At 50.4% G+C, this 26,063-nt stretch overlaps 7 protein-coding genes across 7 annotated transcripts; 2 read left to right on the top strand and 5 right to left on the bottom strand.

Moving 5' to 3' along the window:
• Window positions 1-20: 20 nt before the first annotated feature.
• GUITHDRAFT_164565 (hypothetical protein) lies at window positions 21-2,793 on the bottom strand. The gene is made up of 8 exons (XM_005827779.1): window positions 2,472-2,793; window positions 1,644-2,422; window positions 1,376-1,592; window positions 1,161-1,324; window positions 1,014-1,114; window positions 837-963; window positions 418-786; window positions 21-367 (listed from the first exon to the last, which is right to left on the bottom strand). The coding sequence occupies exons 1-8, from the start codon at window positions 2,619-2,621 to the stop codon at window positions 364-366; spliced, it is 1,911 nt and encodes a 636-aa protein (XP_005827836.1). The 5' UTR covers window positions 2,622-2,793; the 3' UTR covers window positions 21-363.
• A 1,961-nt stretch (window positions 2,794-4,754) lies between these two features.
• GUITHDRAFT_75275 (hypothetical protein) lies at window positions 4,755-6,429 on the bottom strand (the record flags this gene model as incomplete). Its single annotated transcript, XM_005827780.1, has 7 exons — window positions 4,755-4,994; window positions 5,165-5,218; window positions 5,267-5,347; window positions 5,711-5,794; window positions 5,903-5,990; window positions 6,041-6,173; window positions 6,351-6,429. The coding sequence occupies 7 exons, from the start codon at window positions 6,427-6,429 to the stop codon at window positions 4,755-4,757; spliced, it is 759 nt and encodes a 252-aa protein (XP_005827837.1).
• A 1,632-nt stretch (window positions 6,430-8,061) lies between these two features.
• GUITHDRAFT_75201 (hypothetical protein) lies at window positions 8,062-10,080 on the bottom strand (the record flags this gene model as incomplete). Its single annotated transcript, XM_005827781.1, has 1 exon — window positions 8,062-10,080. One exon carries the CDS (start codon window positions 10,078-10,080, stop codon window positions 8,062-8,064), a length of 2,019 nt encoding a protein of 672 aa, XP_005827838.1.
• Window positions 10,081-10,626: 546 nt separating this feature from the next.
• On the bottom strand, window positions 10,627-11,031 carry GUITHDRAFT_75215 (hypothetical protein; the record flags this gene model as incomplete). Its single annotated transcript, XM_005827782.1, has 1 exon — window positions 10,627-11,031. A coding segment is annotated over one exon (405 nt), but the record flags the coding sequence as incomplete, so codon positions are not given.
• Window positions 11,032-15,672: 4,641 nt separating this feature from the next.
• On the bottom strand, window positions 15,673-17,211 carry GUITHDRAFT_113121 (hypothetical protein; the record flags this gene model as incomplete). Its single annotated transcript, XM_005827783.1, has 1 exon — window positions 15,673-17,211. One exon carries the CDS (start codon window positions 17,209-17,211, stop codon window positions 15,673-15,675), a length of 1,539 nt encoding a protein of 512 aa, XP_005827840.1.
• A 1,992-nt stretch (window positions 17,212-19,203) lies between these two features.
• Window positions 19,204-19,839, top strand: GUITHDRAFT_75183 (hypothetical protein; the record flags this gene model as incomplete). Its single annotated transcript, XM_005827784.1, has 2 exons — window positions 19,204-19,398; window positions 19,450-19,839. Coding segments are annotated over 2 exons (585 nt in total), but the record flags the coding sequence as incomplete, so codon positions are not given.
• Window positions 19,840-25,633: 5,794 nt separating this feature from the next.
• On the top strand, window positions 25,634-25,973 carry GUITHDRAFT_113123 (hypothetical protein; the record flags this gene model as incomplete). Its single annotated transcript, XM_005827785.1, has 3 exons — window positions 25,634-25,743; window positions 25,785-25,890; window positions 25,935-25,973. 3 exons carry the CDS (start codon window positions 25,634-25,636, stop codon window positions 25,971-25,973), a joined length of 255 nt encoding a protein of 84 aa, XP_005827842.1.
• Window positions 25,974-26,063: the final 90 nt, after the last annotated feature.

Below are 26,063 nucleotides of genomic sequence, written 5' to 3' on the forward strand. Positions count from 1 at the left end.
CGATGGGAAGGAATCGTAAGGGTAAGTACAAACAATTTCTATTCAACAGCGCTACACTACATCTACTTTACAATAAAAAATGCTTCTCACACAGCACAGGTGCAACCTAAACAGACGCACTGCTGGCCAAACCCTGCACATCTCGCCGCATGTCCCGATTGGAGGTCACAGTTTGAAGTAAAATATCCAGTGTTCCCTCCCCAAACGGAGCCCAACGACTCTGTCGCTTCCCCCGAGCCTTCAGTGCCCTCGTCCCACAACCGTTGAATGGATCGCGGAGAGAGGGGCGACTGAAACATGTTTGATGACTCACTTTCTCCCGCCCCCACCATGTCCTTGGTAGCTGGTTCGTTCGATTCGGACTCATCTGGAAGCCCTCGGTGTACCCAAGTCAGTGCATCGCCAGTCAAGCATGACTCCGCAACCATCGGTGCTAGCTTTCCGTACAGCTTGTCGTTCGCTTGCCCCTCAGCAATCGCTTTGCACTTGATGAGCAGGTCATAGCAGATCTCCTCAGACACAACGCTGTCGAACTTGTACGCTTCATGGGAGAGCACTTCCTGCCTCAGCCATTCGGCCGTGGTTGGGATCTTGCCGCTGGCCCTGAGGGAGATGAAGTCCAAGTACAGTTCGATACGTGAGAGAGTTTCCTTGGTTCCAGGCCTTTCGTTCACGTAGTCACGAACGAGGCCGACAAGGCCCTTCATCCCCAGAGTCGAATCGCCGTTAACAATTTGATCCATGGTGAATTCCTTCACGCAAGGGCGCGAGTCAAGCTTCTCGTCCCTATAAGCAAGATTAGTGGCTGGTAGGATCCAGACTAAGAATACACGTACCTAAGGTGACAATCCACACACTGTCTGAAATAAAACTTCTGGTTCTCAACCGCATTCCTCTTATGAGCACGATCCATGTTCTCATCGACTTTAGAGATTGGCATGTACAGATCCAGCTTCTTTGCAGCTGTAACAAGATGATAAGTTTCCCATCTGCTTCAGCCTAGAATATCTCACCGATTGTTTGCGCAAGGAGGATCATAAAGCTCGAGAAAGCGGCATTCTCAAAATCCGTTAAGCCCAGCTCCATGGTTCGGAATTCCACACGCCATTGGATCCTGCTTTGGGGTAAGCAAACTCAACCACAGACTGCGGTAATCTCACCCATGCGGGTTTGTCAAAGGAGGAGGCTTGAATCGCACGGAATTCCAGTTGGTGCTCCAGAGATTCTCCATGTGGTCTGTTTGAGTCTCGTTGTTGACGGAGAGTTTGTCTTCAAAGATGACCAACGGGTCCCTTACGAACAGGTGAGCAACGTGCCTAGCCATCTGGAGCAAACTTTCAGCATCGAGAAGAGGATTCAGAGCAGGAACACATACCCGGGAATCAATTCCTTGCGAGAGGAGATCTTCATAAGAGGTTTCGTCCATGGGAATCGCAACGTCGTTGAAGTGCTCCCGGTTCATGTCCGACTCAGAGATGTAGCAATCAATCGTGGAGTAACGTGACTTGGGAAGCACTTTGTTCTCCGAGGATTCTTTTGGTCCTCTTTCTTCGCGGGGACGATCATCTACAGATGCCGAGATGATATTCCACCTATCATGACACATCAGACAACAACAAAGAGCGTCATGCCATTCACTTCACCTTGCATCAATGTCGGCCAAAATTCCTTTCCAGATGGGACTTGCTGCGGTCATAGCCAACATGATAGGTCCAAGAACCGCTAGCTGGTCGTAAAGCAATCGGGCCTGAGAGACATCCGCGGATTGGAAAGTAACCTGCAGGCATCCTGCCCCCATACCGAACGCCATGGCATCCATGTAAATAGAGTTGTCCCCAAGCTGTGCAAGGATCTCATTGCCTCCCTCGTTATCAAGAATCTTCTTGGCTTGTGTTTCCATCGTTGACGCAGTATTCTTGTCCTGGAACGCAGGGACTGATATCAGGACCTTCTCTCCTCTGCGCTCCCTAATGTTCCTCGTGAGAGTTGGAAACCTCGGATGAGGCTGAATGGAAGCATCAGGAATGTACATCGACTTGGAAACTTCTCCATTGGGATCTGGTTTCACGTCCTCCACTGTGAACGATTCGCATCCCAACCTCGGGAAGACGGGGAGGGTAAACACTTCTTGACCGTCGGTGAGCACGCTCAACAAAAGCTTCCTCCTGTTGGCCATGTTGTCCTGTACCCGCACGATCCCATCCAACGTTCCGTCATATGGAGCAGCTGGAGTTGCTTCAATCATCCAGTTTGCATACTCGGGATGCCAGATAGCCAGCTTTTCCTTGGCCATTACCTCTCCCTCGGAGTCATCCAGCGCCTCCTCGGAGATCGATTCCAGCTTCGCAATGACTTCTGGAGCAGAGAATGGCAATCTCGCACGCTTCTCGGTCTCTTCCATCTGGCAAACAAAAAATTCGACCTAAAAGAAGCATCGTTAGCGGAAACCTGGACGAACAACAAATCCACACCTCATCACCCCAAAGGAAGGGTGCATTGCTGTTATCCTTATACTTGTTGTAAGAGTTCACGAATTGGATTATTCCGTGTTGACGGATGTACTCAGCTTTCGATTTAGTGCTGCTCCAGGATAAGGGTTGTCCGACTGTCAAGAGACCCATGATGGGATACGTGAAAACTCAAGTAGTCCGAGCGAAAGAGATGAGCGAGAAAGCGAGGAAAGCGAGGAGGAGAGGAAATGAAGAGTGAGCTATTGAATAGAAAATAGATTTAAGGAGGGAAAGAACAGAGAGGAGAGGAGAGGAGGACGAGGAGAGGTGTCCGCAACGAAAGGAGGGAGGGAGGGAGCAGGAGCCTGGTTTGGCAGGCGAAAGACTTATACCCGCGTACAGTCGGGGGATGATGTGAAGGGGGTGGGGGGTGGAGGCTTGCATGAAAGTACACGGTGGGGTAAATGATTGCAGTTATTTGTAGGGTAGGGTGGTCTCTTAATGGATACTCCGGTACTTTTACGTTGAAATGCTGGTCTTAAAGAGGGTGGGGTGAAAGGTCAATCGGATACAAAATCAGAACTTGTGTGGGTAGGGGTACGGATGATAGGGGTGCTGGAGGGTAAGGGTTGTAAAATGATCGGGACAGGTAGGTAGTGTATTACTTGGGTAGGGTAGTAGAAGGTCTTCATTTCGTGATCCAAAAGCAACCAAAGTAGCAGCATGCCTGAGGGTAGGGTACAAACGAAGGGTGAACATACAAAAGAAGGGGTAGTTTCCGGAGCCAATAGGCTGTCGAGGAGGGGTAGCAATTGCGATGGGCTGGGTACAATTTGACCAGGGAGTCTGTAAAGGGGGTAGTGGTGGCTAAGGATTTTGAGTTTCATCAGCACCGAAGATTGCGATGAGCAAATGAAGGGGTGGGGTGTTGGATGTTTGTTGGGACCGGGTATACTTGAAGGCTTCAAGGGGGGTTCTAAAAGTAAAACTTCAGACCCATGGGATGCTTGCTGGGGAAAGAAGGGGTAGACCGTTCTGTACCTTTTAACACGTGTGGGGGGAGCAGTTTAATAATATGTGGGGTAGGGGGTGGCAATTATTTGAGTTAAGTCTTGAAAATATTGGGAATATTTTCATAATCTATGATCAAATTCACCTGATTTTCAAGTTGGATGTTTCCAGGTTCCAACGGGGGTGGAGGGTCATCTGAAAGGATAGGATTCGCGGGGGTCCCACACGTGACCTTCAACTAGCCCTATCTGTAAAGTACCTCGGGTAGGGTACTTCAAACGAGGTATCCGGGGGTAGGGGTGTAAATATAAAACATTGTTCTAGAGTCCCGTGCTGATGTAAAGAGGTCGCATTGGGGGGTCCTGACTGCTCTGTGACTCTAAATTTAGATACTTTTTTGGCTCTCGAGAGGGAGCTGACAAACCGTGATGTGGGGAATCACACAAATTTTAAAACTTTAAAAGTTCACTTTACCACACTCTCCCACGATCACGGACCGCAACAATCATCGCCCATCACTACCCCTTGATTCCTCTCAGTCAACGATCATCCTGAATGGTTCCATATTATAACGGTTTGTGCAAATTTGAGATACTTTCCCGAATTGTCACGGTGAATTGTTGAAATGATAAGTGAATAATTCCAACAGTTCATGAAATTAGGGTAACGGATTTCACAATCTAAGCATGGCAGGTACGACAGAAAGGGATGGTTGAGGATGCGAAGGGTGGGGTAGCTCTCTCATGCAGAGAACCTGGAAGATATGTTGTTTATTGGCATGCAAATGTGTTCTTTCTATGTGAACTCCCTTCAGTCCATCTTCCTCTTTGTAATACTGAGCCTTACCATCAGATCAGAGTCCAAGTAATGCACCATCGAACGATCTTCATCCTCCTACAAATGAGGTGGTTGATATTTTACTTACAACGCTTCTACACTAAAAGTTTGTCACGACCAGGAAACGAAGCCGCCTTCCAAGAAGAAGAGTGGGAGGGAAATATGGGAGGAATCCCAGAGACTAGAGGCGCAAGCAGCGCCTGTGCTGACCATGGGCAAGAAACCCATGTGCTCTGTGGGAGGATGCGGCTACTTTTCAGACGACGACAAATGACGCCGTCTGCTGGAAGCTTCGGGCCATGCTATGGTTCATTCTGGGGCACGAGTAGATGCAGCGGATAGCGCCTTGACATGTGCAGCAACGCTGGGAGAGGGATTATCATGCAGCCTCCTCCTCGCTCTCGTTCACACACCTGGTGGCCAGGGCCCCTGGCAGAGGGCTAACTGCAGATGCCATCACAGCGGAAGCTCGCCTCCGACTGTTACGTGGTGGGAGGGGAGCGGGCCTCTCCTGTAAACGAGTTCACAGGATGGAGCAGGAGAGCACTGGGACGGTATCACCACGTGGTAACCTCCTTCAAGAACCGAGACAAGCCGCCCGCTAGCACATCGCGCTGCCACTTTGCAGAGCTCTTCAGTGATCCAGGTGTAGTCTGCACGACGAGGACCCGTCAGACACCTCTGGCATGATTCAGTCTCTGCATAATGGTGCTCACCTTCTTCAGTCAGATGGGACATCCCAGAGTTTCCCTGTGCAAGGGTAAGCGTGCTCACCTTCTTCAGTCAGATGGGACATCCCAGAGTTTCCCTGTGCAAGGGTAAGCGTGTCAAGTCCCGTCAGGAGATCAGGAGAGGGATGCCTTGACGTCCTCCCAGTGACCATCGAAACCGGCCGAGACCATGACCAACTCCGGCGCGAACTGAGATAAAAGTTTCACAGCCGACAAGGCAGCGGAGGGGGGGGGCACCTGGACTAGCTGGGGGATCAGCTTCTCTGTGATGAGGGTGCGGAACTGGTGAGAGCTCTCCTCCTGCTGAGCTTTAGGGCCCTCGAAGCCGCAGGGTCAGCAGACCTTGCTCGAGGTCTTCTTGAGCGGAATGTTGACGATGTTGGGATAGCTATCGTCCTGTATGCAAACTCGTCACGCTGCTTGTATCCTTCCTCGCTGAGATTTTCACCTGACAGCCTCCGCTAGTATACAGCTCAAAGCTCGGGTTCGAGCCCATGAAGTAGTCATGGCTAGCAGAAGATTAAAGTCAGCACACTCCACACGATTCCTAGTCGTGTACTCACCTTGCCATACGAGGATAAAAATTTTCCGCGCAGAGATGTATGGAACAGAAGAACTGAGGGTCATTCAGTTGTCAGTAGTCAAACGTGAAGCAAGGAGCAATCATCGGATGCTTACCACGTTATCTGAGTCGCTATCGTCCAGCCATGGCTGAATACAAAGGTTAGGGAAGATGCTGCAAGCAGAAAGCAGTTGTGACGTCACCTTGTAGGATGGAAGGTCAATCTTCGACATAGGTCCGATCCTCTGGGCTGAAAGCAGGCGCAGGGATCACCAGGCAAGCGATCAAGGCAGAGAGACGATACAAAGGACTTGTGGCTTCAGCGATCTGATGATGGCGGCTGTGCCATCTCCGTTATGAATGTCAAAGTCGATGATCGCGATCTTCTTGATCTGATCCCTGTGTATTCCTCTCACTTCGACCCCTCCAAGATACTGTTGCAGCCCCACCTGTAGTTGTATTTGGCGTACGCTGCACCGATTGCGATTGAGTTCATAAGGCAGAAGCCCTGAGAAAGAGAAGGTCTGCCGTCCGGCGTGTATACCAGACCGCGTGGACCCGCGTGATGCCCAGGGGGTCGTGCTGCTCGTGGCAGGAAAGGGCCCAACCATAGTGTAAAGGAAGAGGAGGAGGAGGAGAGGTGGGTGGCGGGGGGGGAAGAGGAAGAAGAGGAGGAGAGGAGGAGAGGAGGAGGGGTGGAAGGGAGGAGGAGGAGGAGGAGGAGTGAGAAGGTCTCAACATGAAACAGGAATCATTCACCTGCAACGAATGCATTCTTGCAATGTCCCTGCATCACCCTGTCGATGGCCTTGCAAACAGCCCCGGCTGAACATCGCATCACAAGGAGTGTATACGACTACACGTGAGTCATACACACCTGCCATGGCTGCAACCTGATACGACTGCTGAGAGAAGGAGGTGTCCGAAGGATGTCCCGGGGGCTCAAGGGTCCTGCTGAGAAGGTCTCGGTCCTTGTGGGCGTTCGCTTCGCCTTTCAAAGCGCAAAGTTTGCGGAGTTGGCAGATGTATTCCCATTCATGTACTCGCAGAATGTCGGAGATGGAAGCTTCCTGTACGTGCTCCTCAAAGTGAATCTCGTCCGCGTCTTCACTGCCAGTCCGAAGAACTCCCTTCTGTCCCATGAGACTCTCCACCCGCTCGGGACACTCTTGGCACCCCTTAGCAGTTTGATGCTTGTAGAAAACTTGATCGAAAACAATCAGAGTGGCTTTTCCACCAGAATCATTGACATTCTGCTCAGTCTTGACCTTGATGTCATCATCAACCTTAAGCCTCTGATGGCTCGACTCTTCCTCACACAGTTGTGCTGTTGCCTGCTCAGTTGGTCTGCACAACGATCCTTGATGAAAATCGTTGTCGAGCTCTTTGCTGATGCACAATGTGTTTTCTTCACTAATTGCATTGAGAAATTGTTTTGTGACATCTCTTCCTCTGTAGAAATCTTCGTCCTCTCGTGCCAACTGACCTTGATGGTTGACTTCAATTTCATCTTGCACGTTTGTCGCGGGAACAATTGCCGGCTCGTCGGGAGGAAACAAACAGTTGACATTAATCTTGTTCTGACTATCTTGAACAGGACTTTGATAGTTCTCATCCAAGAATACAAGGCTGTCAGAGCTCACATCTTGCGGGGACTTAGAGTTGGCGAGCTTTGGTATGACTATCCCATTCATCACTCTGAGGGGTTCTCTTTCATCTGACGACCCTGTACATGTTCATCATAAAAGAAATCATGGTAGTTTGATGAGTCAATGATGCGACGCACCTTTCTCATGCTTCGTCCCCTCATCGTCGTTCTCGACTCGCATGCTTCCAAAGAACTCACTGATCGAATCTATGCTCCAACCTTTCGGCATTCTGTTGAGAGCGATCAAGCTAGAGAGATATCAGATTGTCCTGTCAAACAAATCTCGTTAGAAGTCACTTCCACTCCTCCCCTTCACCTCCTACACCCTCCTTGAACGCACCTCGCACCCGCGGCACCGTTCCCTTGCGCTGTGCGAGGAAAGGCGTGTAGGAATCAAATTCAAAACGGTTCACAGCTTTTACTGAATTGCTCGGGCCCGGCGCACCGAATTGCTCGGGCCCGGCGCCGCACCGGCCCGGCGGGCCCCGGCGCCGCGGGCCTCGGACGGTGACGAGAGTTTCACTCAGGCCAACTTCCAGACTCAGACCAGCGACGGTTTCCTCCATCTGGGACAGGCCAACTCTTTCAGTGAAATAGTAGAATTTGAAGTTGAAACAGAAGTGTATGAGGGGAAAGAGTCACATCAAGATTTTCTCAGGTCCTCATTAGACTTCGAGCAGTCCAAACCACAAATAAGTTCCGAGGCAGTAGAAGTTCACGATCGGACTATCGCATGTTAGCTTGCCTTTATCAAGTAGAATTGACGGTTTCAATAAACTCTCAGTAAACTTGAAGCACCCTAAAGATCCCGCTTCAACTGGGTTAGATCAGCGATGTACTTTCTGACATGGGACCCCCTATCTCTCCCAAGTACTTCAGCGCCTCTACATGCTCCCCTTGGCTCGCCAAGAGCGCGCATGTCCTCCCGTCCTTGTCCGTCCGAGCAAATAGCTCCGAGCCCCCTACCTCCCTCAGATATCGAAGAGCCTCGACATGCCCTCCTTGGCTCGCCTCATGTGCGCATGTCGTCCCGTTGTTGTCCGACTTCGTCAGCAGCTCCCGGCCCCCTACCTCCTTCAAGTACCTCAGCACCTCTACATGCCCTCCCGCACTCGCCCAGTGCGCGCATGTTCTACCCTCGTTATCCGTTTGAGCAAGCAGCTCCGGGCCCCCTACCTCTCCCAAGTACCGTAGAGCCTCTACATGCCCTGCCATGGTGATAAAGTGCGCGCATGTCCTCCCGTCCTTGTCCGTCTGCGCCAGCAGCTCCCGGCCCCCTACCTCCCCCAAGTAACGTAGAGCCGCTACATCCCACACTCCGCTCGCCATGTGCGCGCATGTCGTCCCGTCCTTGTCCGTCTGCGCCAGCAGCTCCCTGCCCCCTGCCTCCCCCAAGTACCGTAGAGCCGCTACATGCCCTCCCACGCTCGCCATGTGCGCGCATGTCGTCCCGTCCTTGTCTGTCTGCGCCAGCAGCTCCCGGCCCCCTACCTCCCCCAAGTACCGTAGAGCCTCTACATGCCCTCCCACGCTCGCCCAGTGCGCGCATGTCGTCCCGTTGTTATCTGTCTGTATCAGAAGCTCCCGGCCCCCTGCCTCCTTCAGATACCGTAGAGCCTCTACATGCCCTCCTCCACTTGCCATGTGCGCGCATGTCATGCCGTTGTTGTCCGTTTGCGCAAGCAGCTCCGGGCCCCCTACCTCCCCCAAGTACCTCAGCGCCTCGACATGGCCCCCTTGGCTCGCCAAGAGCGAGCATGTCCAGCTGTCGTTGTCTGTTTGCGACAGTAGCTCCCGGCCCCCTACTTCCCCCAAGTACCTCAGCGCTTCTACATGCCCCCCTTGGCTTGCCGCATGCGCGCATGTCGTCCCGTTGCTGTCGGGCTGAGCCAGCAGCTCCGGCCCCCCTACCTCTTCCAAGTACCTCAGCGCCTCTACATCTCCTGCTGCGCTTGCCGCATGCGCGCAGGTCCTCCCGTCGTTGTCTGTCTGCGCCAGCAGCTCCCGGCCCCCTACCTCCCCCAAGTACCTCAGCGCTTCTACATGCCCTCCTTGGCTCGCCTCATGTGCGCATGTTCTCCCCTCGTTGTCGGGCTGCGCCAGCAGCTCCCTGCCCCCTGCCTCCCCTAGATACCGTAGAGCCTCTACATGCCCTCCCTCGCCCGCCGCATGCGCGCAGGTCCTCCCGTCGTTGTCTGTCTGTGCAAGCAGCTCCGGGCCCCCTACCTCCCCCAAGTACCTCAGCGCCTCTACATGCCCCCCTTGGCTTGCCTCGTGTGCACATGTTATGCCCTCGTTGTCAGGCTGCGCCAATAGCTCTGAGCCCCCTACCTCCCCCAAGTACCGTAGAGCCTCTACATGGCCCCCTTGGCTCGCCGAGTGCGCGCATGTCGTCCCGTTGTTGTCAGGCTGAGCGAGTAGCTCCGGGCCCCCTACCTCCTTCAGATACCTCAGCGCCTCTACATGCCCTCCTCCACTCGCCGAGTGCGCGCATGTCCTCCCGTTGTTGTCTGGTTGTGCAAGCAGCTCCCTCCCGCCTACCTCTCCCAGATACCGTAGCGCCGCGACATGCCCTCCTCTACTCGCCGCATGCGCGCTTGTGTTTCCATTACAGTTTCCGGCCGACAAATTGGCGTCAAGTCTGATCAGAACTTCCATGCAATGTATGTATCCTTGTCGAGCTGCCACGTGTAATGGCGTGTCTCCGTTGCTCAAGGTCTCCGTCACTTTCCCTCCTGCCCGGCAGATCATCGGGATCATGTCTGCCTGCCCTTTCCTCACGGCAGTGAAGATCGGAGACTCCACCTCCGAGTCTTGTTGACCTCGCCAGATCCCTTGCATCTTGCAGAACTGCTCCGCAAGCCTCCGCCCGTCTTGTTCACTTGGATCGCTCTGAGCTCTGCAATGCAAATCTGATATCTTCCTCATGTACAGATCTTTCATCTTCTCTGCTGCTAGAGCATCACACATGAAGTCTCCGGTACCATCAAGCCAGTAGTTTATCTTGTTCATCGCCATCTCCTTCAGTCTTGTCGCTTCTCCCATGGCTTGTACGTAGTTGTCGTCGTCATTGTACCAAGCCTCGGCTCGCTCCTTGTATCCCCTTACGACTTCTTCACACTCTCGTTCGATAGACTCGTGCAGTCCATGATGACGATTCAACATTACATCTAATGGCGCGTTTGCCATCCTGTCTTTCACTCGCTGCGACTGCATCATATCCTCCAGGTCTCGCCCGATCTCTTCCTCCACGTTCTCCAGCAGCGCCATGAACAGCTGCTTCCGCTTCCCCAGAGTCTCCTCTATCGTCGAGCACGTCAAGTTCGCGTTGATCTTCAGCGGCACCACTTGCACCAGCATCCCGTCTATCTCTTCCACCCGCGGCTGCTTCATCACCTCCAGGTACGACAGCGGCGGATACAAGATCTCCTTCTCCTCGGGGTACTGCGACAGCAGCTCCACATCCGCTCCCCGGTCGATGGCCCCGCAGCTGATCTCGAAAAGCGTCGGCAGCGAGCCCTCCTTGGCGTACTGCAGCGCCACCTGCCTGTCTGTCGACGTGCTGAGCATCCCGTACTCCACCCCCCCTGACACCCCTCGCGCGTCCTCTTCCACGAACCTCGCCGGCATCCGCACGCCCTTGAGCCCCCGGTACACAACCCTCGACGAGGGCAGCCTCGTGGTCTTGGACAGCTTGATCACCCCGCTCACAACGCAGTGGAGGGTCGTGACGTACTTGTTGACCTTGTGCGACTGCGGAAGTCGAAGAACCGCATTGTACTTGTAGTACATGGGGCCTGTCAATGTGTCTGTCAGCTCACGTCGCACGTTCAAAGCTCTAAAAGCGTCCCATGCTGTACCTGTGTAGAGCAGCAGCGCGACGACTTCCTCCTTCCTTAGCCCTGCTTCCTTGACTCGCTCCTCTGCCATCACGCACTCCACGTCGCGGATGCGTCTGTTTTCCTTCGAGAGCTGCTGCCGCATGCTCGGGTTTGTCACGGCCTCCCACTCACGTTTAGGGTTCGTGACCTCGTTGTGGTTGGGCGGAGTGAACGGCTCCTCCGAGTCCTTCCTATGGCAGTGCTCGTCCTCTAGCCCCTTCCATAGGTCTGTGCTGGGCAGCCCGATACGCTCGATGAGGCCCCCGTGAAACTCCTCCAGCCTCCCGAAGATAGCTTCCTCCCCTTCCTCCATTGAGAACTTCGCGTTCCCTCCCTCTGACCTCCTCCATGACCTGCTCGCCACTGCTACTCCTCCTCCTCTTGCTCCTCTCGCTCCTGTTGCTGTCGGTACCTGGACGCCTTCTAGCACGTCTGCTATGCGTCTACCGCACGCCTCTTTCGTCTCCCTCTCTAGCAGCCCTGACAAGGGAGAGCTCTGGCTGCCCCCACTGATCTGCTCTGCGATCCTCCGCAGCACTTTAGGACGAGCGAGCATGTCCTGCTTGCACGCGAGCTCCCACTCTCTCGCGATCTTTCTCTCGTACTCGTCGACACTACTGCACGTCTCAGCAAGACGCATAAGGAGTTCGGCCGGCAGGTTAAGACCCCGGCAGAGCTCGCTCGCTTCCGCGTGACCTGCCGTCATGTCCGAGTCTTGGGAGTGATTGTGGTAGAAGACTTGAAGCGTGTCGCGCATGTCAGGAGGAAGCGTCCACCGACATAAGTCCAACGATGGCAAGTCCTCGCCTTCCTTCGCGTTGCCTGACTCCGGGATTGAAACTTTTTCAAGTTCATGCAGCAGCTGTAAATCGATCTCAACGTCTGTTTCAGCCTTTTCCGTTTGACTGCTCCCAGCTTCTTTCCCTTGTTTTCCTTCACTTTCAGTTCTCTCCTTCAGCTCGTCGATCTCATCCGACTGTTGTAGTGGTTGCTTTGCTTCTTGTCGCACCTCCCCTCCCTCGAGCCTTCCCACTACCATCCTCTTCTCGTGATGTAGCGTAGCTGCCTCTTCTTCCTCTGGCTTTCGCTTCTCCTGATTTTCTCTGTTGGCGGTCAGCAGGCTGTCTGGGGTAAGAGTCTCCTGCAGCGTTTTGTGATCATCCCCTTCATGTGCATGTCCATGCTCTATCTGATGCTCTATCGTTTCTTGTGCTGACGTCATCATTTCTTCTTCACTGGCCTTCTTGTGCCGACGCTTCCTCCTTTCATCTAGAATATCCAATCCCACCTGCCCTGATAGGTCACACACTCATAGCTCACAGCAACACAATACATCCAGCCCTAGACTAGAAGAAGCCGAAGCTACAGACGAGTCACCGGTCGTCAGTCTTCTTCGCTTCTTGCTCTCACCTGCGCATGGCTTAAAGGATAGTCTGTTTCTCTAGTGTACCTCTACCTTCCTGCAAAAACGCCTCGAAGCTTCGAAAACCTCCAGGTCTCTCATACTCCTGCACCCGTCGGAAGCCGTTTCTCAGCTCTTCGCTCCAGTGCTCCTCGCACTCCATCCAGTCTGTCCTGTACCCGTCGCTCCTCACGACCCAGCCAGTGCTGCTGATCCATGTCCTCCAGCCCTCAAGCTCGTGTCTGTGTTTCCCTTGCTTGCTGTGATAGTACTCGAGTAGACAACAGTGCAAGAATACGCTGCTCAGCTTGGTCATCTTCAGCATCATGACATAGCTTCCGACCTCCACGGCTTTTTCCAGCACATAGAAGTAGAACGAAGGATACTGACCCTCTCCAGGCATTATCTCTTCTCGAAGATGCTCCTCTATTTTATCCATCGCATCCTCCCATGATACCATCGAGTCAAAGCATCTATCGACCACCTTGCTCCAGATCTCCAATGCTTCATCTAGCTCATCTGGGTCCGTTATCACTTTGCGTATTTCCTTGCTAATCGTGTATTCCAGAATTGCAATGAGCAGTTTGTCGTCAGATATGCTGCGACCTGTCTGATTTGCCTTCCATGCATCGAAGGACGGCGACGAGATCTTGTTTCGACCAATGTACTCCAGCACAAGCTCAACAAGCTCGGGCCCTACTAGGTTTTTGTTCACCTTTGTCAGAAAATTCCCCAGCAGCCTCCGGGTAGAGAACCTCGTGTCTTCATATCGCAGGAAGTACATCAGAACGATTGAGCACACCCTCCACCGCGGACTATCCGCTCGCTGCTCTCTAAGGAAATACTTCACCGCCTTGATGGTCCTTTCTCTGAAAGACTTGGCGTCTTCAGGGCTGTAAGCCAACACATAAGTATCCGCCTTTGACGTGTCTGTATGGGTAGGAGTGCTTGATGCCAAGTCCTTCGCAGCTTGAAGCAGCCCAGCTGTACTGCTCTTGATGTCTCTCAAGGGCTCGCCATCTCTCACCAGGTAGAAACCATCCGGGATGGCTTGGATTTGCATAAAAACACAAGGTTGTTTCCCTTCACAACTTCTTGCACAAGATAGCAAAACATTGTCAAGAGGCCTATTGCAAGCAAACATCCCCAAGTCAGGATCGAGGAGCGACTGAAACAAGATTGAGTCATCGCTTGCTGTCTTGCCCTTGCCGCATGTCAGCAAGAGAGTCCAATGCTCAGGAAGCGCTTTCACTTCCGGATCCTGCGGCACACCCTCTTTCACTCCCTCGATCTTGTCTCGACACGCGTCAATCACAACGAGCACCCTCGGATGAAACGTAGATATATCTCGTTCAAAGTCCCTGAAGACCTTGAAAACCTCCTTCAAGGACAGCATCTCATCATGTATCTGGCGATAAGATAACCCTCTCACTTCCTCAACCTCCGTTGGTACCAACATCTGGTCATGGCTCACCGGCTCATAGAGCCCATGTCCCGCATAGAAGAAGATCAACAGCTCCGGACACGCTTGCTCGAGCTGTTTGAGACTCCTCCTCAAGTACTTCTTCATGTCAGACGGATTCCTGGGGTTTGAGCTCAACACAGAGTGTGACTGCGGGAGTGAGCAGAGCTTGTCATGCAGCTCCTTCGCATCCTGCACGGCCTTCGCAAGCGGCTTGAGCTCACCCTGGTAGTCGTTGAGCCCCATGCACAGCCCGTACACCCGAGGATGCTCCAGGAAGATCAAGTCTGCCTCGAATCTCCGCTCCGTCCGACTATCCACGAAGCTCTGGGAGCGATACCTCGACTGACCTGACAGAGCGCTAGCAACATCTCAAGTCACTTCCATGCTCTCCTCTCAAACCCTCTTCATCAGTCTATGCCTCTACCTGTTTCGCTTGGAGAAGCTTTCGTCGGCTCTCCCTCCCTCAAGAGCAAGCTCCATGACGCACTTGACTTGCTCCCGTGCGTGCTCGTCTTCATCGCCTCCTCCCTCACCAAACAAGACGGCATCATCGGACTTTCGTATCTCTTGTCTCATGTTGCTGTGAGGGCTTGTCATTCGTCTCCTCTCCACCGCTTTCATCCTAGCACAAGTCAAGCTCCGGCCTTTCGCCCGGCCTGAGGCAGCCTCGTCCTCGCTACGATCTCCCCACCTCTCTGAGGTCATGACGTGTAGGCAGAGCTCGTCTTCCGGCCGCTCCTCCTCTCTGAAGCAGAAGAGCCGCTGCAGGAATGAGTCTTGGCCCTCCAGGTCGATGATGCTGATGAGGCGGATGCTCTTTCGTTCCATGCCCGTAGAGAGCTTGTCTAGTAAGCGCTCGCTCGGAGAGACGGAACTGCTGCTCCATGCTTGGATGTCTGAGAAGTTGTTGACAAGAGAATCAAACCTCTTCTGCACGTACTCCTGCATTCGACTTTTCTTTCTTCCCCTCTGTACAGTTGTTATCCTACTTTCCTTCTTCTTCTTCTGCCTTCTTCCCACCTGAGAGGGGAGAGAGGAGCATCCTCCCTATCATCCTTCACCTGTTGCTTTCCTCTCCTCTCTCTCCGCTCTCTCGCCTCCCTCCTCTCCCTATCCTCTCGCCTCCCCTCCCCTCCCCTCTCCTTCGCTCCCAGCTACTCTGCGCTTTGCTGTCCTGCAGGCACTAGCCAGGCCATCCTGGTGTCCAAGTTGCTGTCTTCAGATATTTATTATTCATTTCCCGAGGCGAGCTCAGTACACTATCACTCGAGTGTACTGACCGGCCATGATAACTGATTTCTTGCTACTACTTCATTCATTCATTGATCTTTAACTTAACTTTGAGTAAAAGATTATGGTGTAAGGTATCCGTGCGAATTTGACCTTGCAACTACAACTTGACTGACAGCGGCAGAGCTTGAACGCAGCAGATGATTGCAAGTTTGAACTCTGACTATTACCGATGTCACTGACTTGCAGCAGCATAAAGTTTTCCAGTGTTGATGAGCAGGTGCGTTTCGTGATGGTTGTAGTGTACGACATCGTTCAGCAACTGCATTATACATAGCACATACCATAAAATGATAAGGATAAGTTTCAAGGTTCTGTCGTAGGATGTTTTCAACAAGTTTGACGCCTCAAAAACACAAACATCTTCACCCTTTGAAAGGAGAGTTGCTGGTTCCTCAATCGTATCGCTCCTCTGAACAAGTTTCCTGCTCAGGAGTTTCTCCACAGCAGCACATGTTTCTTGGAGCATCAGACCAAACTATCAACGTGAAGAACAGGTACTCGTCTTCCTTCCTGATGGCAGGACGGCCTGAGGCGTCTGACCTTGCCCAATCGAGTACCAAGTTATCTAAGAGAAATTTCGTGAACTTGCAGCATCCCATGCCTACCAAGAGGAAGTAGACGGGTGCGAGCAGCATGCTGTAGATATATGATGATAAATTTCCAATGAAGTAATTGATGATGTACTGGATCAGCAACGTCTCGACCAGAGTTTTCGTCTCTGTTGTGCAGCGGCAATTGTCAAGTTCAGCTGCAAAGCTAGGGGCCCGATCCACAAGACATCCGAACTGTAGCAATGTCGAGCAATTTTGATTGTTGATGAGCGTAGGCTTTGTCGTGGCACTGTTCCATGTCGCAGTCATGCAAGTTAAGCGTCCAGCTCCTGGCTGACCCCCAGCTGCCCAGGCGTTTAGCCCAAAGGTCGCGATGCCAAAGCGGGGAAGATGCTGATTCATGATCTTGGTAGCCATCTGGTACTCAGAGCTTTGGTTGTAGAGGGGCAGGCGACCTCCCAGCTTCGCGCAGAAGTTCGCAGCTTCCATCTGAGTTTTTGATTCACACACGAAGATGATGGTGCCTTTGGAAGACCCAGCTGGAGCGAGCATCTGACTCGACATGGCCTGCGCAACTAGTTGGGGCTGAGAGAACACATATTGTTTGCAATAAAATGCATCTGCGATAAAGGTCACTCCAAAGAAGCATGAGATCGCCCACAGAGCAACCGCCAGCAAGTTTCCGCTCTTCCTCAGACATCGCATACAGCATCCCCCTTCGTCTGCCTTCGCTTTGAAGATCCTCTTCAAGAGCTCGGTCAGCATGAGAGCCTTGAGAATTGGGTTCAACAACGCGCCCATCATTTTCTTGGCGTACCACTCGGTTGGCAATTGGACCGTCATCAGAAACGCGGAATTGGTCAGAGAAACCAGGACTACATTGACCAGAACCATTAATCGTTCCCTCCTAGAGTACGCGTCGCACACCTCAGGGCGAGCAAAGAAAGGAGAGTACTCGTCGCTATCCTGTAAGTGACGGTGAATTCCCCTTAAGATGTTGATCGGGCTGTAAAACTGCCCTAGGAAGGTGCACAGTCCTATTGGACGCTCGTCGTCAGCATTGCTGTAGCTGGACATCCCTCCTGCCTCCTTCTGGAACTTTGAATTTTGTGAGATGCTGTTCGCCCGTTGTGACTTGAACGAGTTCATCTCTTGCTCCTGGGGTAGGTCCTGGGGAAAGTCCTGGGGCAGGTCCTCAGGAAAGTCCGTGGGCTGCCGTTGAATCCATGAATTATCAACATGATGGTTCGCAGAGTAGCCCATCACGAGCTCAGAACCACCATCCTGACAATACAACGACATCTCTTGCTCGATATCTGCTGAGTATTGTGGTACAACCCTTGAGGATCTCTTATTCTGTGACGTGTGATGTGGAAACATCGCAAGATTCAGTAGAAAGATGGTGATGTGCCGATATTCCTCCTGCTCGATAGATTTGTGCACTGCAAGGTTCAGCTGGCGGGGTACTACCCTACAACTTAACTCTTGCGAGAAGGCCAAGCAGGGGGCCCAATGATCACCCAGTCCGTGGTTAAAATGACCCTACCCTCTCATGATGTCTTTTTTACGAGTCTGTACCGGTCAAGTTACCTCAGTGGGGTCGCCTACTACTACCCTACCGGAGGCTGGCTGCACTGCTGAATGTCGCTGCTAGGCTACCGTACCGATCTGCCCGGCTCACCCCCGGGAGCCTCGGAGTCCCCACCTGGATTAGACCAGGGGGGGGCACGGTGGGTGGGTACGGTAGTATCTTTATTTGTGCAGGGGCCTGGGGGCCGCGACGTGTAGTAACGAGCGCCGTGAGGAGTCACGGCGACCGTCCGACAACTTTTACAGAACAAGAATAAGGTATCAGTTAAGTTTGGGGGACTCCGGGACAGCAGTTGGCAGGATTAGGTTTGGTTCTCGCTGTCTTTTCTCTCAGTCTCGCCGTATGGCCTGTGCGACAGTAGGGTCAACTCATGATTGTCCTGGTACTGATTTTTGAGTTAACTTTGAGTAAAGGGGTCAAGAACAAGGCCCGTTAAAAGCCTCCGACCGCGACGGTTCCGAGTTCCTAGCTCACAGAGCCGCTGAATACCTTGAAAAGAATTTGATATTTTCAAGTTAAATTGCAAACAGTAAGAGTATTTTTGGAGGAAGATACCGAATCTTCATTTCAAATCATGGCAGGGCATGCGCTGGGGATGGGATCGTCAGACTCTGACGCACTTTTAAAGCGGCGCGAACCCGAATGTGTAGGCAACATCTAAGCATCGAGAAACATCTCTCAATCTCGCGGAGTATAACCGCCACTCTGCTTGCGTGAGTGCTTTGTTGGAGAGTTGTGTAGCAGTTGGGGGCGTTCAGATGTTATTTAATGATGACGGAAAATACTCTGAAAACCCAATCAACAATCAACTAAGATGGATAGAAAATACGGATGGAAAAAATTACGTTGATATGTTGCGTATGGTGCATGCTGAGTTGAAAGGCATGCAAGTATGCGAGATGTTGTCTTTCTTGAAGACCTACAAATCAAGAATGTCAACATTTGGCACATACATTCAGCTATCGGAGCCAACCTTCACCGATCAACTACGGGAATTTAGACGCAAAATAAAAATGTCGAAAGGGATCTTGGACAATTTCAATTCGCGAAGTTCAGAAGCAGTCATTATCGAAGAATATGGGACAATGGTGATTACAGCTGGCAAAAGCCAGTTGAAAGACGGTCTGCAACCAGGAGACCGTGTTCAGTTTGAAATAGAAGAGATTGATGGAAGGTTAACGGCTCTCAAGGTCACGAAGGCTCATGAAAGCGACCATTCGTCCGATGAAGTTTTGCTATGCACCCGGGGTCACTATCGCCCTCGTTATGGCCTTCATAAGCCTGAGATTGTCCCTCCTGAATTGCTCATGATGAGTAAAGATGAAGCTGAGAAAGTTATCGAGCTCACAAATCAAATCAAGCAGTCGACACATCAACCATATCAAAATCAACAAGATTTTGAGATTCCGTTTATGGACAAGTCCTATGCAGTCAAGAGAGTAAAAGACAAGCTTCCTCCACCTGATTCTTTCTTCAAAACCTCAAGATTTCATTCATCAAATGTGCTTGAAGCTTCAGGAGAGCTCCAACAGATGAGGTTTTCCCTCCATATAACAACCCAGCATCAAAGACCGTCTGATTTCTGTGCAGGCAGCAGATGGCAGAAAAGGCTGTCAAGGTAAGTCAGTTGACGGACTTCGCATGATCGTCGTCACGTTTGCTATGCGCAGGGTTGGAGAGCTCACACAGCAAAGACTGCCCTGACCTCAACAGTCATCCCCGCCCTCCGAGATAAGGTCAAGCCAGAGATGTGCTCAGTAGAATTCGCCAAGATGTACGAGATGCTTTCCGCTTACCAACTCATTCGTAGCCCAGCAGACCATGGAAAGTTTGTCTCGTTGCATCTTTGTGAAGCTCCAGGAGCATTTGTCTCAGCAACACATCATTATATTCAAAGCAAACTCACAGGGACCCGATGGGATTGGGTCGCTTCTTCTCTTAATCCTCACTTCGAAGGGAACGGCACGAAAGACATGGTATCCAACAAGCCTTATTGGCGATCATTGCTGACATGTGTTACATTCTAGATCACCGAGGACATCTTGATCAACGAGACGGGACATCACTGGTACTTCGGCCCTGACAACAGCGGCGACGTGCGGCTTCGTGAGAATATTGAAGGGATATGGGAGATGCTGAGTCGCAGAGGCACGGTAATGCTGGTGACTGCTGATGGCTGCAGTGGCGACACGTTAGAACTCGAGGAGCATCAGGACATTGACCACCAGCTGCAGTTCTGTGAAGCTGTGACAGCGATGGGATCGTTAAGCGAGGGAGGACACTTTGTCCTCAAGATGTCAAACCTCTGCGATCACGCGAGCGTCTGTCTGGTTTATCTTCTCTCCTCCTTCTTCAAGCAGACGTCTATCTGCAAGCCAACCATGAGCGACTCGAGCGGCTGCGAGACTTACCTGGTGTGCCAGGGGTTTGAGGGCATACCAGCAGAATACTTGTATGCTCTGCTAGCTCGTACCGGCGAGTCCTGGCCGTGCGGTGAAGATGGGTCAGAGCTTGCAATGATGGCGAAGGATGACATGGATGCCTCGTGGATCGATCACTTCATGCTCGGTGCGAAATATTTCACTGAGCTTCAAGCGGCTGATATCAGAAGAAACCTGAGACTGTTTGAATACTTCCCTGACAGCGAGTCTTGCCGTATTGATCTAGCAAGGAAACTGATCGCACATGAGTGGATGCGAAGGTTCGGCATATCTGCCATCGATGAAAGGGAGCGACTCATGAGGATGGGAAACGTCAATCTCCTGGTAGACTTTATTATGAACGTCCAGCTTCCAAAATATCGGACCCCTCCTCACAGCGTCACATTGTTGGGCACCAACGTGCCGGTTGAAAGATGCCACCTGAAAATTTTCATCAAAGCAAGGGTTCAGGGTTCGGACAGTTTTGCTCCTGTCATCGTTGTCGATGGGTCGAATCTCAAGTCCCTTCACTCACAAGTGGATCATGAAAGAGCCTATCAAGACTGTTATCGCCTTTTCCTGAGGCTCTGGAAGGACCTTCTAGTTGGATGCGGCCATGATCAACAAGCGAAGATCATCTTTGTCTTTGATGGTGTTCCAGATGCAGAAGATGCCGGTCAAGAAAAACATTTCTGTAAGTTCAAATACATCCAAGAGCTGTCTCAGAATGTCAAAGTTACTTCGACGGCACAAAAAAACAGGGAAAGCCTGTTGGAATCATTGAGTATCGGTGACACAAAAGCTGATGTGATGATGAAGAAACGAGTGATGGTAGGAGCCATTGAAAGTCTCAGAAGGAAGACTGGAGCTCGATTGGAAATGTATCACTCAGGCTCTAGAGAACTTCAGAATGCCGACAACGTAGTTTTGTTGTTCGCCCACAAGCACAATGCTGCACTCATATGGTCTGGAGATAAAGACTTCTTGTTCATGGACGTCGCTGTTATGACCGACTTTGACTGTTCAGGAGCTGCTGCCATCGTCTTACCTAGTACCGTCAAGACCACATTCAACGTTCAGCACAGGAATCATCTCTATGCTCTAGGAAATATCCAAGGGAACGACAGTTACATGTTGAAGCATACAAGGAAAAAGAAGCAAGAAGAAGCTACATATTGGAACACACGTAGCCTCGATCTTTTTGAAGATGCGTTCAAAACTTCAGTACCTTGGTCGCAAGTGCAGAGCAAATATGATGAAATACTGAACTCCCTTCGAGAAAAGGTGAAGTCTCTGGCAAAAATTTGGCAAGGAATCGGAGAAAAACTTCATCTTGATCGTTGCCTGTCAGAGGAAAAAGACAGCCCCACCTCTCACAACAGGTTTCTTGCCGACATCATTCAGCGCCATGCTTCAAGGAACGATGATCAACACGATGATTATCGACAGTTGGAGCTCGCAGTCGCTGAGCTGAGCCTACTGGTGAATGAAGTCGCGCTGGCTCGAACAGCGCGAGGGCTCTTGCCCGATGACTCAAGCGACATGCCACTGACTCCTCACGTGCTTACGAGCAAGTGTAGTGGAGATGTATTTGAGATCTTGAAAGAGAACATGAAACAGTCTTATTGTCTTAAGCTTCAGAAAGTCTTTGTTATCAGTTCTTCAAGTGATACGAACCTTGCAAGCGAGCGAGCAATCACGAACTTCATAGAGGCTTTTCTTAGGTATGGTATTGAGAATCGTCTTTTCAGCTTGGCATCGGCTCGTCACTTCTGGTGGCCCACCAACAGCTTTCAGCCGATTGAAAGAGAAGAGAGTCAAAGTTTCCTAGGCTGGACATTCTCAATCAGGACGAGACTGTACGCTTGGATGTTCAGGCACGCTGAAGACGACCTTTACATCGAGGAGGAGCGTTTCTGTGGTAAGAAGAAGTTCAACATACAAGGCATACGGGAAGATAGTCGCAAGTTTCTTGATCTCGTCGACAGTCATCGTCTTCCTTCAGTCACCGACGTATGGAGCAGCGACGATTGGACGCTGAAAGAAAGACTGACAGTCGCACATCTGATCCTTACAGGCGAATACCCGCAGAAAGACCTGAATGTTTACATTGCCGCCGCCGATGATCTATGGCTCTACTGGCATGACGTGGCGAAGGAGCTCACGACAAGTATGCTGGAAGATCATCCAAAGGTGACTCACACTGCTAGTTGTTTTGATCTGCCTGTGATGTTGTCACGCTCTGCTGCTAGTGATCCTTTCGATGACTAATTGTTCTCTTTACACGCAGAAGGAATCCATCATCAGGGAGATCGATTGTTTCATTTCATCAACATCCTCCTTGTCCAAGGCTTACAGCACTGAGGCACTAGTCGACACATATTCCTGGCTGCAAGTCATACTTTACCATGTCTTCTTTTTCGTGTCGGGGATGTGCAGAATTGAAATGCCTGAGCAGATCAGGTTGCACATCCCAACCTTCAATCACAGAAAAGTCAAACGTCTGCATGAGAGGTCAAGCTTGGTGAATTTTCCTTACGATGAAGGAAATGATGTCAATTGGGAGTGGTATGAGGTTGATGAACAACCATCAAAGCGACACAAGGCTGAAGTTAAGTACAAGATGGAGGACACGAGCATGTCTATTTGCCAGAAAGCATCTAGACATGGTGGCAAGAGAGGAAGGCTTCAAGCCAAACCAGTCGAAGCTTTCCCGGGATCATTCAAGCAATCAAAAGCGAATACAGGGAGGTCGCAGAGGGATTAAAAAGGTATGAACAAGGTAGGCGAGCGAGCTTGGAGAAAAGTTAGCGCCAGGATTTCCTTCTGAACCTTTCAAGTCCAGACCTCGCAAGTGAACCTCGTAGTCCATCGAGTCTGATGGAAGTGTCAAGTATGTCATTATGGGAGGGTGTGCAAGCAAGACATGGCGAGCGAAAGGACAATTGATTGACTGGGTTGTGCTTGTCAAGAACATTTATTAGCTAAACGACACAAAACATAAAATTTCAAAATTCTAAATTTTCCGTCGAAATTATGGATCATTGAAGACCCACACGCCAATATTTCCTTGTGTCTGACTCGTACTTCATCCTTTCTATGAAGAACAGGTTGAAGTATAACCAGACCCATGTGTGATTCAAGGCCGTTTCAGAAAATCTGGTCGTGCTGGTAGAGACATGTAGCACAATAGAATATTCATAGCAGCATTGACATCACGAGACTTGATACGGTTTTGAACACAATTGGTGGATCTGCACCATTTCAAACCCCGCACCACTGACACTTCGTCAGCAAGTATACCATTCTTGTTGATTTGTTTGCGTCTCAAATCATACAATTCTTGATGACATTGATTGCAACATTTTGTCGTTCTGTATTCATCAACTGCCGTCACCTCGAAGAAGTTCTGACATCGCCTTTTGATCCATTTTACAGGCACTGACTTCTCTCCACGCCCAGTACAACCGAATGATGCATCACCGTATGCAATTATTGGATTTTGATCTGTCCCATTACCTTTCATCTTCTTGAAGAACGTATCAATCGCCTTGTGTTTGTGGATGTAGTTATCCATCTTCAGGCGTGCGAACTTGTTTTGACAATTGTGTTCGAACAGGATCTCGCTTAGTCTCACCACGGTGTCGATGTATCTTTCAAAGTGATCCAACCGAGACGTTTTTGCTGACACTCTTGCAATATCGTTTGATTCTTCTGTTATGCCTTGTCTCCATTTTTCTAACTTGGCGTTATTCCGAGTAATATGAGACTCATGATAGTACTGCCTTCGAGTATATCGATACTGCTTTGGTTTTTCTTGACCAGGTATTTGCTCGACACCGCATATCAGTACATTGCGACCAGGATCGATTGCAATAACTCGTCTTGATGACACATCACAATCTCTTGTTTTGCTTTTCTTTGTAGTAGTATTGTCTGTCTCATTGTGTATTCTCTTCTTGAACGTCACACAGAGTGCGACTCCGTCAGTCTGTATGCTATCAACTGTCCCTTTCTTTCTCAAATTTGATTGTAGCTTCAACACCGACAAGAATCGCTTATGTTTTTGTTGTATGAACTTTTTCATGCATTTGCTTTTCCCACCCTTTGAATATTGCAACAGACCAGATTGATCCATAATGTAGAATAAACCCCAAATGTCTACGCGAATAAATTGTTTGCGTATCTGAAAAATCGGAGCGATCGTGTATCGATCAGATATATCATGAATCTCCAAAAACCTCAGAACCGAAAAATGGTACTTGACAAGATTTGGCATGTGTAATTGCATCCATTTTTGCTGTTCAGGGTTTTTCTTGATTTTGTCACGGGCCCATGACAAGTTATAATGATTGTCCCATCCAATGATCTCTTTTTGTTCCCTTATGAAATCAATGACATCCTGTCTTTCGAGAACACGAGTTTTTGGTGGAAAGCTCCATCCGTTTACTGTATTCCGTATATCCTGTATCTCCTTTTCTGAAGAAATCCCATTGAGCTTTCCCCATTCCTTTATGTATCTAGTCTGTTTTGTCCCATCGTATAGAATATGTAATTTTGGAAATTTGTTGCATATTGATCAGCAGAATAGTACAGTACTCGAATATCCCCTTCTTTCCTGCGTTGTATTGGTAGATACTTGTTCCCTTTTTCTTGCCAAAACTCGTCTAAAATATCAAACTGAATTGCATTACCTCTGCGTTTTTCACCCATCAGAAAACAGGTCCGAAAGAAAACTTTCTCTCCACCATTGGTCTTGACCGTTTCTTCTTGCATCCCTTCTTCTTTTTCTTTGTCTGTTACTTTTCTAGTACGATTGTATATCTGATCAAACAGCCTTGTAATGTACGTATCATCACCTTGCATTGAATCCTTCTCAAAACACCATAACAATAGATGATTGAAGATGATGCTACCTCGATGGCTTATTTTGCTTATGTGTTTCACCCAATCATCAATCACACCGATCATTGTGTGATGTTTGAGATGTTTTTTCAAACACATCTTGACAGTCGTCTGTGAATCAGAACAAGACTTTCTTTGTTTTCCTCTTTTCCTTTTCCCCATATTTGATCAGGGTGAACGCGGGAGCTTCGGAAGGCGGGAATGAGGGAGGGAGGGAGGGAGGGCGGGAAGAAGGGAGTGATGGAAGGCGGGAGGGAGGATGGGAGGGAGGGAGAGAAGGCGGGAGGGCGGGGAAATCTTTACAGAGCCACAAACCTGGTACCCACCCCTACTCAAGTTCGACAGATAACAAACGGGTAGTTAGACTTCGGATGAAGGCGGGAAGGCGGGAAGGCCACAAACCTGGTACCCACCCCTACTCAAGTTCGACAGATAAACAAACGGGTAGTTAGACTTCGGATGAAGGCGGGAAGGCGGGAAGGCGGGAAATATTCGAAGTTTGTTGAGCCACAAACCTGGTACCCACCCCTACTTCTACTTTGATAGATAAACAGACGGGTGTTTAGACTTCGGAAGAATTGATTTGTACCGGTGGATTTGCAGGGATGTTCTTTTTTTTTAATCACAACATTCTATATTCTCGTTGCTCCTTTGTTGTTTTACCGTTCGGGGTTTGCACCACACCGCGATTTCGACTTTTTTTTTGAGATTCTAATTTTTGGGTCACCATTGGTCATAGTGTGTCACTTAACCATTATATTAAAATCTGAATAAACTCGTGCCAATGCTTTCTGATGAGGGCTGCTTTCATACAAGTCCGCCTCAACATTTTTATCTTTTGAATGACGTTTTTTTAGTCCAGAAATAGAGCTTTCATCAAGGCGACATGTTCAGCCACCTGGCGGAGTGCGCGGACTTCATGGGGCATCACATCTGCAAGAGGGCAGTGAGGGTGGCGAGCGCCAAGCAGGTGAGCTGGGAAGATCAGATGCAGCGGTAAGCCTTCCTTCCCCTCCTTCCTCTTGAGTTGAGCCTAGGGAGGCGACCGGCTCCTACATCCGCAACGGGAGGCTGAGGGCAGACGAGAGCGCGTACTTGAGAGGAGACGATTCAGACTGCGCGGCAAACCCTTCTTACCCCGCGGTAAGGAAGACCTAACGTTGTTTAGAGCATAACCTCTTTCGCAGTGTGCCAATCCCTTCAAGGGACTGTTGGGTTCGGAGTGAACTCTACGTTGGGGCAGGAATTTGTAGATTTGGTATCAAAGAGGGAAGAAAGCTTCTATCAATCAACAATGAATAACATACTTACATCTA

The sequence above is a fragment of the Guillardia theta genome (genome assembly GCF_000315625.1).
Source record: "Guillardia theta CCMP2712 unplaced genomic scaffold GUITHscaffold_64, whole genome shotgun sequence".
NCBI lineage: Eukaryota > Cryptophyceae > Pyrenomonadales > Geminigeraceae > Guillardia > Guillardia theta.